At 34.4% G+C, this 19,414-nt stretch overlaps 1 protein-coding gene across 2 annotated transcripts in view; it reads left to right on the forward strand.

Annotated features, from left to right (window-relative positions):
• AGMO (alkylglycerol monooxygenase) overlaps positions 1-19,414 on the forward strand; it is a 299,845-nt gene that overhangs the window by 87,914 nt on the left and 192,517 nt on the right. For both annotated transcript variants that reach the window (XM_090287822.1, XM_090287821.1), the window contains exon 4: positions 9,210-9,313. In XM_090287822.1, the coding sequence (XP_090143948.1) occupies positions 9,210-9,313 (104 nt within the window). The remainder of the gene's footprint in view (positions 1-9,209; positions 9,314-19,414) is intronic.

Below are 19,414 nucleotides of genomic sequence, written 5' to 3' on the forward strand. Positions count from 1 at the left end.
AACCATCCTATTCTTTACAGATTTAGATAGTAAAGTAAGCTATAAAATCATGCATAACTAATAAAACGGTGGGTCTTTCGTGAATAAAATTAAGATACATCTGCATATGGAGAAACACCAATAGTCAGACATGGGCTTTCCAGGCAGGGAGATGATAACACGACTTGGGTAGAAGAGCTGAGGAATAGTGCTGAGAAGATGACAGGCACTCTTGGGGGACATGGAAATGGGGCTGGGAAGACAGATGCTGCTAACAAGGTAGGAGACTTTTCTTTCCTTGACATTTCCAGCCCTGTTACACATGCCTGTCTTGAGGCAAGGCAAGCCTTTCATTAGAATGAAATTAAGGTAGACACAAGGTACCAGAAGAGAGAAAGAAAAAATTTACAGGATATGTTCTGGATTTCCTATAGCCATTTCTTTGAAGTGGTCATTTTGGAAGGTCAGTGAGAAGAAAATATGAGACTTTAAGCTATGCTACCTGAAGGATGCTTTTAGAAACGTAGGTGCCAGTTTAACTCAGTACACTGTGAAGTGCTTTCCCCACTGAAGTCAGTCTGTAAGAAACATTTAGTGATGTAGAATATAGATTTGTAATAAGGTTATTGATATTGGTGGTTATTGCATTGAAAGTGGTGGTTATCGCTCAGTTAGTTCAGTGATCTACAAGAAATCCCAGTGAAGTGACTGGGATTTATTTCTCACTCACAACCTGGTTAAATAAGCATCAGTAAGAGCACTATCCCCCACGCTGTCATTTAGCTATCTAAGATCCTTCTATCTTCCCTTCTGTCTTTATTTATCCCAGGGTCTCATTGTCCTCCACTAAATGTTCCGTATGTTGCTTACAATTAGAGGGAACAGAGAAAGTTTGGAGGAGACACACCAATTCCTTACCTCATCCTGAGAGGACACACATTTCCACTCAGAATTGCGTCACTGGAGTCAGTCACATAAACGCACTGAGGGGCAGTGGGTCTAGAAAATATAGTTTCTACAAGTAATCAAAAAAAATATTAATGGTAAAAGGAATAATAATCATTAGCTACCTTAGGCAAGTTATTATTCAATTTCATTGCTTCTTCACTTTCTCAACTGTAAAACAAAAATTAAAAAATATCTAACTTCTAATATAGTATGTGTAATATATGAATTGATTTGCCCTGGCTGGTTTAGCTCAGTGGATTGAGCGTCGGCCTGCGAGCTAAGTGTCGCTGGTTCGATCTTCCAGTCAGGGCACATCAGAGAAGGAAAACTCTGACTCCAAAAAACCTCCGCTGCCTTGCGGCATACCTCTTCAGGGGAAAGGCTAAGGAGAAGGGAAACTCTGACTCCAAACCTCCGCTGCCTTGCGGCATACCTCCTCAGGGGAAAGGCTAAGGGAGTAAACCCCGACAGAAAATCCGGAGCCGGAGTCCCTAAGGCGGTTTGACCTTGTAGTCAACACCGGCAACTCCTGTGGTGCACCTGAAGCCAAGCTGTATTGACTCCGTCTTTCCCTTGGACCCTTCAGCTGCGAAGAGAGGGGGGGGTCTGCTGCATGGGCAACAGCAGACCCTCCATATCACCCTGCCCAGGCTCTGTAGCTTCAGCGTCATCACAAGATGTCGATTCAACACGGGAGGAGACAGATACCATGTCACTCCCGAGTCGGACTGCACAGCCATTCTCGGCGGTGCAGATAGACTCTTAAGAAGCTACACCATCGTCTCTCGAGATGGACGGCTGCCGACGACGACGACGACGACGATATGAATTGATACATATAAAGTGTTTAAAATTTTTCTTGTACATACTAAGCACTTTTATGGTTATAATCATTGCTGTTATAATAATGATGATTAGTATTATTATTGATCAATCTCATCTTGAGTAAAGATAGGGAGGAACCCCTGCCTTTCTAACCCCTGAGGCAAGCATGCAATGACCCAAATTTGAACTGCATAAGCTATTGTGAAATCTAGTTTCTAGAACATTCTGAGAACAGACAATACAGACAGGCAGGTAGAAATGTGGTTATATAAACTCTCAGGAAGAGTGAAGCTAATGTCTTCTCACATTCCATGGAAGCCCTGGTTAAAATAATATTTTAAAAGGTTCTTATAAACTAATAACCATTAAGTAATGCAAAATATGTACAATTGCACAGAATTATTTTCATTTTAAGGCATGTGAAACTCCCCTATATCAATCAACTCTTTATATATATATTTCTTTTGCTCTTATTTGCTTGTAGGTCCTTCAAGAAAATTTTTCCTATTTTGTACTTTTTTTCTATCAAAATACCTACACAATGATTTTTACATAGGAAGAATTCAATAAATTAGTGCTAAGTAAATCTTTATTTTTAAGAATATACAATTTAAATGATATCTTATTAAATATAATACTTAGACTTTCCCAAATGGGATTCAAAATGAATAAAACTGACACAAATATAGATGTGTCAAAATTCTTTAATTTTAAAATTTTAATTCAAGCATTTGTGATAATAATAGCATTCTTATATAGTTTTAACATTTGTTCAAATAACTCAATAATAAGCATTAAATTATTTCTTGCTTTTGCATTATATAGCACCATATGTTTTGATTAAAAACATTATATAAATTTTACCAGGATTTTTGCTTTATACTGAAAAGCTATACCTTCTTTTACTTTGTTTTGTTTAAATTTTGAAAGAATGTAAACATCAAAGTAGAGAATTATTATTTTAAAATTTTGCAGGCTAGAATTTAAAAGCTTTCTTTTGAACATGAATAAAGAAGAAACAAATGTATTAAAGTAGTGATTACCAGTAAGATTAGAGTGACTAGGTATTTGTGATGATTTTAGAACTATCATTTGTTCCCTCCCTTAGAGAGATGTTTTAATATCTAATTGCTAAACATTCAGATACAAAGTGAAAATTTTGGGCGAGGGTGGTGGGGGACTAAGTGGAAAAGGTAAGGGATTGAAAAATACAGATTTGTAGTTACAAAATAGTCATGGGGTTGTAAAGTACAGCAAAGAAAATATACTCAATAATATTGTAATAACTATGTATGGTGTCACATGGGTACTGGAAATATCAGAAGGGACACTTTGCAATGCATATGATCATCTAACCACTATGCCATACACCTGAAACTAATACAAAATAATATCGAATGTAAACTGTAATTGAAAAATATGTTTAATTAAAAATTTTCTTTAAATGGTAATTTTGGTTAAACTTTCTGATGGCTGTCTTCTATGATGCTGAACATCTGGATATTTACAAAACATGTTGAATAAAAATATGGAGATCCAGTCGTTATCAATTTTTTTATTATTTATTTGACAATTTAGATATAATTAATGATTTGTGTTTTCATATTAAGTGGACAAAGAACAGATTAAAAACACAACAAAAATATCAATCTATACTCATTGCATGAATAAGCAATGTCATCAATTTTATCATCACACTTTTATTTGCTGCTATAGAAAGTGAGAAAAGTTGTGATGGAAAATTGATGACATTGTTAATTAATTCAAATAGTGAATAAGAAAATAATTGAAGGCATATTCAGTGATATTCACACTTCCCAGTTAGTCTTTAGTTCAATAACTTGAGCATGTTACTAATTTTTGTTTGCTAAACTCAACTTCTTGAAATCATTTATCAATCATCATTACCTGTTGGAAAAAAGATGAAACAGACGTTTGAAGGATTCACATATCTGGACTCTTCAAATTCAAAGTGACAATTGTTTTCAATCAAAAATTGACTAGTCCAGGGTTTTTAGTGTTATATTTCTTATAAGAGGCAATAAGGCAGTAGTTTCAATTCAAGAGGTTTAACTCCATCATTTAATAGGGTGTGTTGAGTTCCTTAATGTCTTCTACTTATTGGAAATTACCAAGTATGTGCCATCTGAGAATACTTGGACCCAGTCACTTCTATTTCTGAAGGAGAAAATGTCCAGTTATGAAATAAGTAAGTCTTAGAGGTATATTGTGAAGCACAGGGAATATAGTCAATAATATTCTAATAACATTGTATGGTGACAGATGGTAACTAGACTTATTGTGGGGATCATTTTGTAATGTATATAAATATGGAATCACTACATACACCTAAAACTATAGGATATTGTATGTCAATTACATAGGAATATAAATATATCCAAGGGGGCAGTAAATGCATCAAAGAAATTATTGCTGAGAGAGAGAATTAAAAAGCATTCTCTTCTTTAATGAGCTCTTTTTCCTTTCTCCTTTTAATTTCATTTTTATTATTTATAAAATTAAAAACTTGAACTAAAAGACCCTGCAGTTTTCATGTTCCACAGTCACCACACAATATGCTAAATATTGCATAAAGTGTTTCTAACATGCCTTTCTTGGTGCCAAGTAAGCATCACATTTTGCAAATATGCCTTTAACATTTTTTTCTTTTATAACTTGAGGATTTTCCAAATTCAGAGTGATTGTAACATTGTCACGCCGAAGATGCCTCCAGACTTCCTGGCCTATCCACTACTGAAGATTAAATAGCTATCATATAGCCATAAAAAGTCCTTGTAGACCTGTGTTTATGTCTCTGATTAATCTAAAGAGTTATGTTTTTCAGGTCCATAACTGACAAAATATAAGATGAGAGACTTATATAGATATATTTTAGGTGTATAATACATAGACTTTTAGTTCCAAGGCACTTACAAATTTCTTACCATTCTGAAAAATTTCTCCCGAATAGTTCTTGCTTTTTGTTATATACATTAAAATATATTTTTAAAAACTCTCAAGTATATAAATTAAATTACATCAAAATTAAATTTTTTTTTCTTCATAAGATACAGTTAACATAAAAAGTCAAGGTAGAGATGGGAAAAAATGTTTGCAAATCACACATTTAACAAGGACTTATATGCAGAATATATGAAGACCTCTCAAAACTCAATAATAAAAAATAACCCAATTAAAATGTGGTTAAAATTTTTGAATAAGCATTTCAAAGAAGACTTATAGATGAAAAATAAGCACACGTGGAGATCATTGTCATTATCCATTATTACAATGACAATGCAGTTTAACTTTCGATGTGATACCATTACACACCTGTTGGAATGCTATTGAATACATACATATAAATAAAAATAATGTCAAGTACTGCCAGACATGTGAAGCAGATTTATCTCCTGTACACTGTTGATGGTTATGCAAAAAAGCACAGTAATTTTGGAAAACAGTTTTTTTTATAAAAAATATGCTTTATTGATTATGCTGTTATAGTTGTCCCAATTTCTTTTCCCTTTGTTCCCCTCCGCCCAATGATGCCCTGCCTCCAGTTGTACACCCCACCCCCCTTGGAAAACAGCTCTTAATTATTTAAATGTTAACATCCATACATCTCAGTAATCTCACTTCTAGGTATTGCACCCAAGTGTAATAAAAAACATTTTCACAGAATAATAGTATTAGACATTTATGGAGGTTTTATTTGTAATATCCTAAAAGGAGAACAACCAAAATGTTTTCAACTGCTGAGTGGATAAAAACAAACAAAACAAAAGCTTTGGTACATCCGTTAAAATGGAATAGTACTGAGCAAAAAAGTGAAAGAAACCACAAAAGAGACTACATACGATTCATTTATATAATAGTCTCAAAAAGGCAAAATGATAAGAAAGAACCCAAACCGGGGGACATGAGCGACTTGAGAATGAGGTTGAGGGTGATTGACCTCTGTGTTAATGATCTACTGCTTCATAACATACTAGTGGCTTCTTGCAGAGTTTCTGTGGGTCAGAAATCTTGGGACAGTTTATACGAGTGCTTCTGGCTCGAGGTCTTTCATGAGGTTGCATTTAAGCAGTCAGGCAGCCTGCTGGCTGCAGTGTTATCTGAAGGCTCAGCTGGGGGAAGGATCTGCTTCAAAATTCACTTACGTAGTTGTTGGCAGGGTTCAGTTCCTTGTGGTATTTGAAATTTAGTTTCTTGTTAGCTGGTTAGTTTGGGGCACTGCTAGTTGCCTGCCATACACAGGTCTCCAAAGGACAGCTTACAACAGGGCCACTGACTCTCCTCAGACAGAATTTGTGAAAGTAGGAGAGAAAGCACCCAAGACATAAGCCACTGTCTTTCTATAACCTAATACCAAGAATATTAGGCGGCTCTCTTGATCCTGATGACTTATATTGTCCCCCCATTCAAAACATATTCGCCTCTTCCAAGGTTGCAAGAGTTTCATCCCATTACATTGTCAGTTCAAAGTCCAGGATCTTATCATCTGAACCAGGGAGCCATGTTAGAGTAAGCCTGCTACCAACTCAAAGTGGAATGGGGAAATTTTGAGGGGGTAATCAAATCTGTTTTGTTTCTAGATTTTGACAGTGATTATACAGCTATACTGGTTTGGTAAAAACTCATAGAATTGAATACTAAAAGGGATGGATTTCTTATATCTAAGTTATACCTTAGTTTTTTAAAAATATAATATATACACAACACAGACATAAAATATTAATTTTTGGCCAAATTGCATAATTGGGCAATGTATTAATAAAATGTATTTCTACAAATCTATATTTTTACTCTGGAAAGCAGCATAGTATTTTCTAATTATATCATTGAAAGACTGTAAGAATATACCATATGCTTGTATAATCAATAATTTGCTTATAGGGAAAGAAAATTGTTATTGACTGCAACTTATATTCTTTTATAAAAAGAAGCTTATTGTGATAATATCATTTTTCACTTTAATATTTGTTTTTATTCCTTAGAACAGAGAATTCATCACTTCAAAAACTAGAGAAGATGAACATAGTTGCAAATGCACCAGTAACTTTTTCTCATTTTATTTACAAAAACAACTTAGAATAATTTTCCATACATTAGATTTTAAAACCACTTTTATTTACTTTTAAGTAAGCTTAATGTAGACTGTGAAAAAAATCCCAATTTCTTGTTTTCCCCAATTCTGCAAAGTGACAGCGAGAAGGCAATAGGATCCAGTTACTGTACCCTGTTTATACAGCTGCACTTCATTGAATGAAGGCTTGTGTTACACACAGTTTGTGATCGGAAGTAAATGCTTTTAAAACAACTAAAGAGACAGGTCTTTGACTTCCACCTTTGTGGATTCTTTGTTCCGTCATTAGCTTCTGTGAAGGTTATGAGGAAGTAGTTTCAATACATCTTATCACCATCTAATTTAACTTCATCTGATTAGTTTTTCCCATGTAAACTCAACATGGGTGCATTATGATAAATTTTTAAAATAAATCCCAAAGAGACCAACAAGGTGGACAATGATTTTATTTGTAATGAAGTTTATAAGTCAAGGGGTCTGAAATGTTCAACAATGGGTGTGTTCTAGAGAGAAAATAGTATTTAGATTGCTTTGCAGGCTCAGTCGGTAAGAACTTTTAAGTGACTTAGGAGATTCATCAAGTTTATTACTTCTTAATGAACTTTCACATAACAGCTGAAGTTATCAAGTGCCACAGGATTTGTTGTATCTCTCTTATTTGTAGCTATATGGGCCAGTCAATAAACCAGAGATTTAGGTTCTAGGCTATTTCATTGATTATCTCTGGGAATTTAGAGGTCATTATGGTGAAGTACTTCTTATTTCTATATGAAGAATTACCTTAATGACTTGGGTAAAAATACTATATATGGCTCATTACTATATATGATTAAAATGTGAACCAATCAAGACCTAAATTACATATAAACTGATGGTACATGACTTTAATAAAAATGACTTTTGATAAGGCTTTTGATTCATAATTCTGTTCATAATGCTCTCCTTCTTACAGAATGTAGTCCTTCTTTTATCTCTTGGCTATTATTTGTTTACCAAAACTCTTTTGCAAATTTTGTTTGGTAACTCCCTACACAGATTGTCTGGAAAGCTTTTATTTCCTAAGTGAATGGACAAGAAGTCCACCCAGATCAAATATATATGCATATATATTACATATATAATATGCGTATATGTAATATATATAAGATTATATACATGTATAATATATGTATATATTTTATATATAACTATAATTTTTATTAAAACTTCTAACAAATTATTCTGCCACATGCATATATTTTAACTGTTGCTATATGGTAACTGCAAAGAAAATAAACCCAAATTTTCACTCTTAGGTTCACTATTCAGTTCCCATGAATCCAAGCCTCAAAGATTTAATTTCTAATCTGTACTGACAGACATACAATGATCATGTCACATGGTTAATTCTATATCTTGTATCTGTAGCAAAGAACTAAATAAAAATTACTTTAGCTAAATACATAATTTTTAAAAATTAAATATAATGAGGCATTTTGATCTGTAATTCTGGTAGGAAATGAAAAATATTGACAGAATGAAAAATGTGGGCTTGCTCTCTTCTATATCATCTACTTAGGAGGTCATTATAGTAGCATATCTGTTATAGAAAAAACAAGAAACTATATTTTGGGGCTATATATGAATTTTAATACATTAGGAGGGTAATTTGTATAATATTTGATGAAAAATAAACAACTTACATTTTCTTTTTTATTATGAGGACTGACAGCAATTATGTGGGACAATTTTAGAAATGGCATAGTATTTTGTTAAGGCATGAGAAAAAATCTATATGTAAATATTAGCTAATATATTCCTGTAAGTAAAAATGAAGCCTTAAATCCAAGGAACAAAAAACATTTTGCTTTGCCTCTTATTTTAACAGAGAGACTTTGAGATTACTTAAACTGCCATCAGGAAAGAATATTATGTAATATCTTATTCCAAAATGTATACAGCAATTTCTCCCATCAGAGTATTCTTCTTTAATTAGAAATATGTTATCACATACTGAAAAATCATCACCATTCATTGACTATATTGTTACAACATTACCAGTTAGCTTTTATGATCTGTCATATTGTGCTATGTTAGCAAAGTGTAAATTTTGGAAGTCATTTCAGTTTCCTAGAGGCATTTAATTATATCATATACACTATACATATTTATTGGCTATGTTTCAATGTTTTATTTGTTTATAATTTATATCCTCCTTGCTTCCAAAAGCAATTTGAGGCAGCTTATTTTAATTATAATTATATTGGCCAGCTTTTTCAGAGATGTTCCAGATTTTCTTCCTCACTCAACAGAGCAGCCTACATAACTGAAAAATGGAAGTTGCTTTGTTCTCATTCTCATGGCTCATTTCAAATTATGTGTTTTGCAGAGGTTAATATTATGTGGGCTGGACACCAAACACACCACAGTTCTGAGGACTATAACCTATCCACAGCACTGAGACAGTCTGTCCTCCAAATATATACTTCCTGGGTAAGTTGTATGAAATCAAATCATTGTGATAATATAATTTATTTTGTAAGAGTCTCAGCTGTTTCAGTTTCCTACAAGTAAACTAATAAGGTGTTTTTGCTAAAATCCATCTTTCTCCTCTGTAGTAACAGCCACTAAAATGAAGCAAATTGTGCTTTCCAATGATAGTCTTTCATCATTGAACTAGCTATTTTTATTTACTATCAACTAAGGGAAGTGATGGACAGACAATGCATCTCAATTCAAATATATGCAAACAAAGACTTTATTAGAAACTTTTAAAAGCAGTTTAAAAAATAGTCCTATTTCTGAATGCCCCCCACACCCAATTCTACTTAGACCCTTTGCTTTTTGTCTACACATTAGAGCAGTTAATGCAATGCTCTACAAAAACTTGGCTCTACAATATTTTCACACAGGGAAATGACAAGACTAATGAATACCATAAATAGTTCTAGTTCTAAGGTTCTTCTGATTCACTGGGCAAAACTGATCTACTTGTTAATAGCCCTCATCAAATTGTCTTTAATTCTTTTTAACCATTCCAAAATACTGCTGCTAAAGTGCATGTTGAGCTAGAAAGTCAGAGTTATTTTTAAAGTATAATTCATGGATTATCTCATTACTGTTGTTCCAATTTCTCTCCCTTTGCCCTCCTCTTCCCAGTACCTCCCTTCCCTCCAGCAACCCCTCCTTAGTTCATGTCCATGGGTCATCCATGTAAGTTCTTTGGCTTCTCCATTTTCTTTACTATTTTTAACATCCCCCTGTCTCTTTTGTACCTACCAATTATGTTTCTTAATCCCTGCACCTTTTCCACCATTCTCCCCATTACCCCTCCCAGCTGATAACCTTCCAAATGATTTCCATACCTATGATTCTGTTCCTGTTCTGGTTGTTTGCTTTGGTTGTTTGTTTGTTTGTTGATAGTTGTTAATTGGTTGCCTTTTTAATGTTCATAGTTTTAATCTTTTTCTTAAATAAGTCCCTTTAACATTTAATGCAATGATAGCTTGGTTATGGTGAACTCTTTTAGCTTTACCTTGTCTGGGAAGCACTTTGTCTGCCCTTTCATTCTAAATAATAGCCTTGCTGGATAGAATAATGTAGGTTGTTGGTCCTCACTTTTCATCACTTTGAATAATTCTTACCAATGCATTCTTGCCTGCAAAGTTTCTTTTGATAAATCAGATGATAGCCTTAAGGGTACCCCTTTTAGGAACTCTCTTATTTTTCTCATGCTTCTTTTAAGATTCTCTCTTTATCTTTAACCTTTGCAGTTTAATTATGGTGTGTCTTGGTGTGGTCCTCTTTGGGTCCAACTTGTTTTCCTGAACTTGTATATCTCTTTCCTTCACAAAATCAGAGAAGTTTTCTTTCATTATTTTTTCAAATAAGTTTTCAATTTCTTCCTCTTCCTCTTCTCCTTCTCGCATCCCTATGATTCATATGTTGGCATGTTTAGAGAAGCCCCAGACTCTTCTTATACTATCCTTATTTTTTTTACATTGTTTTTTCTTCTTTCTATCCTGGTTGAATGTTAATTTCTTCCTTATGTTTCAAATCATTGATTTGAATCCCAGTTTCTTCCTTTCATTGTTGGTTTCCTGTAGATTTTTCTTTATTTTGCTTAGTTTTGTAACCTTTATTTTTTCTTTTATGTTGTTGCAGTACTCAATGAGTTCTTTGAGCATCTTGATTACCAGTGTTCAGAACTCTGCATTGATAGGTTGGCTATCTCCATTTTATTTAGGTCTTTTTCTGGAGTTTTGTTCTCTCCTTTCATTTAGGTCATATTTCTTTGTCTCCTCAAATTGGCAGTCTCCCTGTTTGTTTCTGTGTATTAGGTAAAGCTGCTTTGACTCCCTATAAAAGACACCTAAACTTGTGTGTAGCCTCAGGTAATTGTCAGGGTAGGGCTATATGTTTCACCACTTTGTGGTTCTGTGTGAGGGGAGGGCAGAGGTAGGGGACTATGTTGTTGGCTGGCTTTTGGACATTTGCCTGGCACTCACTCCATTTCCAGTCACTTCACCTACTTCCGACCCTTCTAGCTGTTGCCCTAGTGTTGAACCCCAGAATGGGTGGATTTGCATATGTTTTAAGATCGTGCTGACTCTTAAAGCTAATTTTCCTGTAAGTCCAGCAGTTCCATCTGCCACCCAAACTTTCACTGGTTTCTGTATTCAGAAGTTATGGAGATTTATCTTTCTGGCACTGGAACGCTGGGCCGTGAGGTCGGGCCTGGGGCTGGGATCACCTGCTGCTGATTTTTGTCTCCCACACATGAATGTAGGATTGCCCATGTCAGTCCACTTCTGCCAACACCTCTCTGTGCCACACCACTTCTCCTTGCCTCTCTGCCCAGTCTCCACATGTGCCCCTCCTACTTGTCCGTATGATTGTGTCTTCTTTAAATCCTTGGTTGTTGGACTTCCATACAGTCCAATTTATTTTTTCTGACAGTCCTGGTTGTTTTTTCTTTATTTACTTTTAAGATTTAGTTGTAATTCTTTTATTCTTTTTGTGGCTGTGGAAGGAAGCAAAGTGTGTCTACCTATGCTTCCATCTTAACTGGAAGTCAAAAGTCAGAGTTCTTTATTGTAAGTGCATTTATCAATAAGTTATTCACTAACTATATATTATAATTACCTTACATTTATATGGCCCTTTCTAGTTTACAAGGTACTTCTCTTTGATACCATTTATTGAGTATTTTGCATGTGCCAGGCAATCTCCTGAGACCTCTTTATGTATTAACTCATTTGATATTCATGATAATTTTAAGATATGGATACTATTATAACTCTCATTTTTAAGTAATGGAACAGAATCCGTAGTTTAATCACAAAACTACTAAAGAGAAGAATAAAATTTGAAGTAATTTAACCTGGCTGCAGTGTCCCAGATCTTAACCTGAACACTGTATCCTCTTATATTGTTCCTATATTGTTTTTCACTTATCTTACCTAATTAAAAATTTTTTTTTTGTTTATTTATTTTTTTTAGAGAGAAGGACAGGGAGGGAGAAAGAAAGGGAGAGAAACATCCATGTGTGGTTGCCTCTTGTGTGCCCCCAACTGGGAACCTGGCCTGCAACCCAGACATGTGCCCTGACTGGGAATAGAACTGGTGACCCTTTGGTTCTCAAGCCAGCATTCAATTCATTGAATCACATCAACCATGGCTTTACCTAATTTGATCACAAATAGGCACATCTCGTGCTAGATTAAATGTTAACTAGTATCAGGCAACTGAAGATCAATGAGGTTAATTCTACAACTAGTAAGTGATTAAGTCCCATATATGGAACCAGATGCCTCATAACTGATGTAAATATACTTATTGGCATCTGTTCTAACTCAAAGAGCAGAATAGGCAAAGCAAATATATAAGGCAGAATGGTACTAATATAATCACTGAAATGAATGTTAAAAGAAATCTACCCCTGCTCCCAATTCTGTATACCTGAGTTATAGCTTGTATTAATTTCCTAGGGCTGCCATAACAAAGTACAGCAAACTGGGCTGCTTACAACAGAAATGTATTGTCTCACATTTCTGAAGTCCAGAGGTCTAAAATCAAGATATCTTCAGGGCCATGGTCCCTCTGAGGTTTCTAGGCAAGGAGCTATTCTAGCCCTCTCTCCTAGGTTCTGATAATCCCTTGGCTTTGGGGAGCATAACTCCAATCTTCACATGGTTGTCTCCCTGTATCTGTGTCCAAATTTCTCCTACTGTTATAAGGACACCAGTCACATGGGATTAGGAGCCCCCCCTGCCTCATTAATACCTTATCATAACTAATTAGATCCATAATGACCCTAAACAGGGTCACATTATGAGGAATTTGGGGATAAGTTTTTGAGGTATGAAGCCATAGGATTTCAACACATCAATTTTGGAGGTATACAATTTAGTCTATAACATAGCTCTAAACAGTATAGATGAAAAAGAAGGGTTATATATGCATATTTATTTTCACCTCTTATAGCTTGTGCTGAAAACCCTGAATGATTAAAAGTAGAAGAAAATTCTACCTGTTTCACTGCTGCTTAGCTCAAGGCTGGTCTAGAGTTCCAGTGAATGGAACAAAGAACAGGCCTCTGATGGAAAAAGGGTTGCTACCCACCCTTCTTTCTTAAGAAATAGTGGCATTAAAATTGCATTATTCTGTACAAAATAGATTGATTAAAATAATAATCTCAAAATATTTATTCTCTCCTGATTTATACATTTCTTTTTCCATGAGGATAACTCAAACTTCTGATAGTTGCACTTTGGGAGAAAAAGCATCTATGAAAGGAGGCAGTTATATTTCAAGTTCATCCAGGGAAATCAATGCAGTCAGTGAATTTATCATCTGGGGAATTATCAGAGGAAAACTTTTATCAGATCAAGATTTCAGAACTAAAAGAAATCTTGGAGAAAATATATTTAAATCATCCATCTTAAAAGCTTCAAAAACATCTTGGAGGAGCCCACTACATCATACAGTATTGAACATTACTGGTTGGAACTGAGTTCCGACATATTGCTCCCAGTTTATCTTTATTCTGGTTTCACTGTGTCATCCCCCCTGGTACGTCAGAACATCCAAAGTTACAGATTAAGGAAAATCTAAGTGAAATGTAGGTTCACACCTATAGTGTGCAGGAATAAATTTCCTTTGCAATTTCATATTATGTCACCAAGGACAGAGAAAAATATGCTGGTTAAGGAAATGAGCATTGGGAATGCATCACAAGCTACTAATTTTTTGCAGAAGCAGGGGGTGGGGAGGGGATGGATTCTGAGAACTTGCCATGTGAGAAATGAAGTTGGGATTGTAAATCAGCCTGGATTTTTTTCTAGCATTTGTGGGTCTGTTTGAAGAAAGCATAGATGGTTTTAGGGTCTGTGATAGGTCTTTCTAGAGATTCAAGTCAAAGAGCAATCGGTCCTCATTATTTTCTTTGACTCTTTTGTAAGATTCTTTTCATCAGCATTACTACATAAGGCATACAGTTTGGTAGTTAACTAAGGTAACAATGTATTTTAGACAAATAAAAAAATAAAACAGGTCATGTCATTAGAGAAAAAATTGACTTGTGACATGAAAAGCAAAATTAAGCTCAGAGGCCTTTTCTTTGATAACACTATGAAAATTAAATTGGCAACCTGTCATTCACCGTAGTGAAAGATAAGCAAATTTTAAGAATTTTTAAACATACCTTTTGCACTTTTAAGCCATTTTTGAGTTTAGATTTAACATGACTCATCCAAGAAGAGCTGCAGTTTTAAGGAAGTACCATTTTAAGTGAGACATTTATTAGTTTTGCACGCTACTTCAATCTATTATTGGACATCTTAATGAATACAATGCCTTGAACATGATAGTCTCTGCACTTTGCAAATAATAAAATATGTCTAGACCCATAGATATTATGTAATATATAACAGTATAGGGATTAACATTTTGTTTTCTGCCAACTTTATAATGAAATACCTTAATGCTGCAGTTGTATATTGAAAACATAGCTATAGAAGTGCTTGAAAAATAAAAGAATGAGATGTGTCAAAGGAATACAGGAGCCAACTTAAAGAGCTCCCAATGGCCAAAATCTGGAACAATTTAAAAAACAAAATATATAACATACGGTGGCATTATAAACCAAAGTATAAAATAAATATCTTTTAAATTGGTCCATACTGATATAGATAAATGACTGAAAAATAAATAAATGGGAGAGAAATTCCCTTGAAAATTAAAAATAACATATGTAGAAACTGCTCCCCTCTAGGAATGGAGATTAATGCCTCCCTACCCTGACTTTTGATTGTGGGCTGTACTTAGTAGGTCCTTTATTAAGAAAGAGTATGGAAAAGGGCCGGAGGGTGGGGTGGGGTGGGAGGGTAACTTCAGAGTGGAGGAATTTGGCAAACAATCTCAGATCGAAGTTAATATCCTTGAAATGTCTTGTTAGTAGCATTTACCCTTTGATAAATTGTTATAAGAATGTCTTCTTGATAGCATATAACATGTACTATTCAATAGCATATAATGAGAATGGCCTTTCACTTCTGTGGTCTTTTTCACTAAAATCCTAAGCCCAGTCTAACCAAAGAAAAGACATGTGTCAAACCCAAGTTGAGGGACATGCTACAAAATTCCTAACTAATAGTTCTCTAAAGTATAAAGGTCATAAAACACAAGGGATCAACTGGAGAAACTGTCCAGATTGGAGGAAGCCATAAGACATAAAGACTAAAACGAGTGTTGCACCCTTGACAAGATTCTAAAACAGAAAAAGAATGTTATAAAAAACAAAACAAAATACTAGTAAAATGTAAATAAAATGCGGTGTTTAGTGGCATTTAGCTAATAGTAATGTACCTATGTTGATTTTTTAGTCCATATATCATAATACCTTGATACTTCATTATACTTGCTGTTATGTCTGCCTGGAAAATTATTTCCCTTTACCTCTGATTGTTATATCCTTCAAAATTCAAATCATTCCTCTTTTATAGATGCCTTCTTCACTTTGCCAAGGTTGCTTTTGTTTGTTTGTTCCATGAAACACTTGCATAGCTCAATTATAGTGACTATTACTTTGTACAGTGCTTTTCATGTAGCCTGTAAACTTTAAAAAAGAGAAGTCCATTGTTCACTGCTATATACTTTGCTGTATATAAAATACCTATTATAGTCAGTGTTTTATGAATGTACATTACATGCTTGCATGAAATAAAAGATTTATAGTTCTCAAAAAATCAATTTGTCAAAGGGAAGATTTTGCTAGTTAACTAGGTAAGACCAATATGAGACTGATAGTGGCATAATGTATAAAATCATTTAAATCTGTCATTTGTTTAAATATTTTTGATTTAATAGGTCCTACTAAATTAAAGCATAGATGAGTTATTTTTCTGTGAGAATAAATATATTTTAACATATTTGTCATATATGAAGCTATTGAATGAGAAATGGTAAGTTATCTACATTCAGTGAGCTGAGTTATTTCTCTTGAAAGCATAGGAAATTAATGATAAATGAATTAGTTTAAAAAACTAATTTTTAAATGAGTATTTTTTTTAGCTTTGTAGTATCTCTCAATCATTAAAATAGTTTTATTTCCTAGGTTGGGATTATAATAAACACAGTAAATTATGTTTATAGTACATTGATAATCTAAAAATATGTAAATTTTGATCACCATTGGAAGAAATATAGTTTTAACACCAATTAATGAAAACTTTAAACCTTTAATATTGTTAGAAAAGAAAATATGTGAATATATAATGATTTTTTAGCATAATTTAAAAATATATTAATTACATTTAGAAACAGTAGATAGCAATTTACTAAAAATAAAAAAGTCTGGATTAGCCCTGGCTGCTGTGGCTCAGTGGATTGAACATCAACCTGTGAGCCACGTGTCGCTGGTTCAATTCCCAGTCAGGGCACATTACTAGGTTGCACATCAAGTCCCCAGTTAGGGGCGTGAGTGAAAGGCAACCACACAGTGATGTTTCTCTCCCTCTCTTTCTCCTTTCCCCTCTCTCTAAAAAATAAAATAAAACAAACAAATAAATAAATATTAAAAAAAAAAAGTCTGGATTGTAGCTGTAGCCTAGTTATTGACTAGCTTTGCCACTCTAAATCTATCAATTAATGTTTCAATCACAGTGATTTTGTACATGAAGTGGGGCAATTAATATTTTCTCTGCCTTTTTATGTTGTTATTTTTAAGATCACCTTAATTAATGAGTGTGGACATTCTTTGAACTATATCAAGTATGATTCACATGTATAATATTGTTTTTATATTACATATAAGACCACAGAGGAACATTTAGTGAAATCTCAGATCTTTTTATTACATCATACTTCCTGCCAAACTACATAAGCAAAGAATATTTTTCAATATGTGGGAGTTGGAGTTATATAAAGTCAAATGGGAACAAATATTAAGACACAAGACACTAACAGCTTTGATGTAATGCAGTCAAATGCACTGGGGATGAAATTCCCATAACTCTAATGTCACAGAAGAAGAGCATGCCTTGAGTACCTCATGAAGTAAAGAAACAAAACTTCTCTCAGGACCTTGATTCAGAACTCCAAGGGATGCCTTTCCTTTCTCATTCACCACTCAAAAATGGTTAAGAAGATGAATTTGATGTCTACATATTAAATAAATGAAGCCCTCTGCTGGTTTCTGTCTTGATCAGTTTCAAAGTCCTAATTCTAGCATGCACCAGGAAGATGAAATTATTCTGTAGCTTTGCAAGAAATTTATAAATTTAGTGAAAATTAAATTATTCTCTGATTTTTTATTTTTTTTACAGAAATTCGATAGCCATTTGTAGACTATATAATGAAGAATAAATAAGGGAAATCATAGTGAAGAGCTCTATATAAAACAACATCTTATTGTCACTTTTAAACAATATATACCTGGCTAAAATATTCAACTCCTTTTACATGTTTTTGTTCTTATTTTGAGATGTGCACTCAGTCATTTTTCTTTTTCCATAGAAGTCTTGACTTGTCATGGTGGCAGAGGTAGGGGGTATAAAGAGAAAGTATGAGCTTCTGTTCTTAAGGTGACTTCTTTCCTTGGAAGGATTTGAGCAAGTCAACAGCCTAATACAAGTTATTAAAGTTTTAGAGAGAAGTGTCTGCTCTGATTACCAAGGGAAGTCTCAAAGAAGAAATGATGCTTGACCCCAATTTGTAAGAAGAGTAAAATTTTGTTATGGATGGGGTTGTAAATGAAACAATATGTATAAGGAGAATATCTGTGAAAATACAAAAGAGTGAAAAAATATGATGAATTTAGGAAATGACAAATAAAATGTATGGTATGTGTATTAGTGTTCTGGGGATGCCATGACAAAGTACTGAAAACTCGGCGACAACAGAAATGTATTGTCTAACAGTCTGGAGGCTGAAAATCTGAGATTAAGGTGTTGACCCGGTTGGCTCCTTCTAGGGGTTGCTAGGAAGAATTAGATCTATGCCTCTCTTCCAGCTTTTGATGGTTTGTTGGCAATTATTGGAGATCCTTGGCTTGTAGATTCATCACCCTGATCTCTGCCTTCATTGGCACATGGCTTTTTTCTTGTGGGCATGTCTGTCTCTGTATCCAGATTTCCCCTTTTTATAAAGACACCAGTCATTGGATTAGAGTCTGCCCTAATTACCTCATATTAACTTGATTACCTCCATCATTCTATTTCCAAATAAGGTCATGTTCTAAGATACTGGGGTTTAGGGCCCCATATGTCTTTTGGGAGGGACAGAATTCAACACATAACAGTATGAGTATGGCTAGCATATAGGATGTATGAAAAGGTGAAATGGGAAAAGAAGAATTGGAGACACTCATAGAAATGGGAACAGGAAGCTGGGCTGACCCTTAAAGATAAGTACTTCCTAAGAAGAAACAAAAACACTTATTCCAAACATGCAATTTAAGATGTGTTTTAAGGATCAAGATCAGTATTCTCTATCTGAAACCTGAAGATTTGGTTCTGTGTCACTACTGAACACAGACTTAAAGAATCTTCAGTTTATTGATTCCGAAAAAGAAAAATTCTCTAAAGTAACATTATTTTTAAAAAAAATAGAATCATGGAACTGTAAATATTAATAAAGTTAAACTACCATGTTAAAATAAAATAGACATGAATCCCGGAGCTCAGTTGTTTTTCATTTCTTTTAAAGTAATTATTCACTTAACTTCAACCATTTTGCTTAGCAGCTTGCTCAGGGACAGCTCTCCTCTCTCAGTTCCTGCTTTTTCCCCCAGTTTTTCATGCTTCCTGGTTTTATTTCCTACTTCATCCACCCTGAAAGCTTCATTTTCGAGACTCTGGAAAACACAGCCCCTGACCTTCTGTTACATCTGCTTTGAACTCCCCACGCCCTGCTTGAATCCGGTCACCACCTACTCCCCTCCCACACCCTGACTGTTGAGCACAGTGGGTGTTCTCCAGCCCCAGCTGGGCAGCCTAGTGCCCCTCAGTATACAGCTTCCAGTCACTGTTTAGTTGTCTGTGCTGCGCCACCAACTGGAAACACGAGCCCTCTTCCCACCTGGGAGAGGAAACC

Source organism: Furipterus horrens, unplaced genomic scaffold (assembly GCF_987537825.1).
Source record: "Furipterus horrens unplaced genomic scaffold, mFurHor1.1.pri manual_scaffold_9, whole genome shotgun sequence".
Lineage (NCBI taxonomy): Eukaryota > Metazoa > Chordata > Mammalia > Chiroptera > Furipteridae > Furipterus > Furipterus horrens.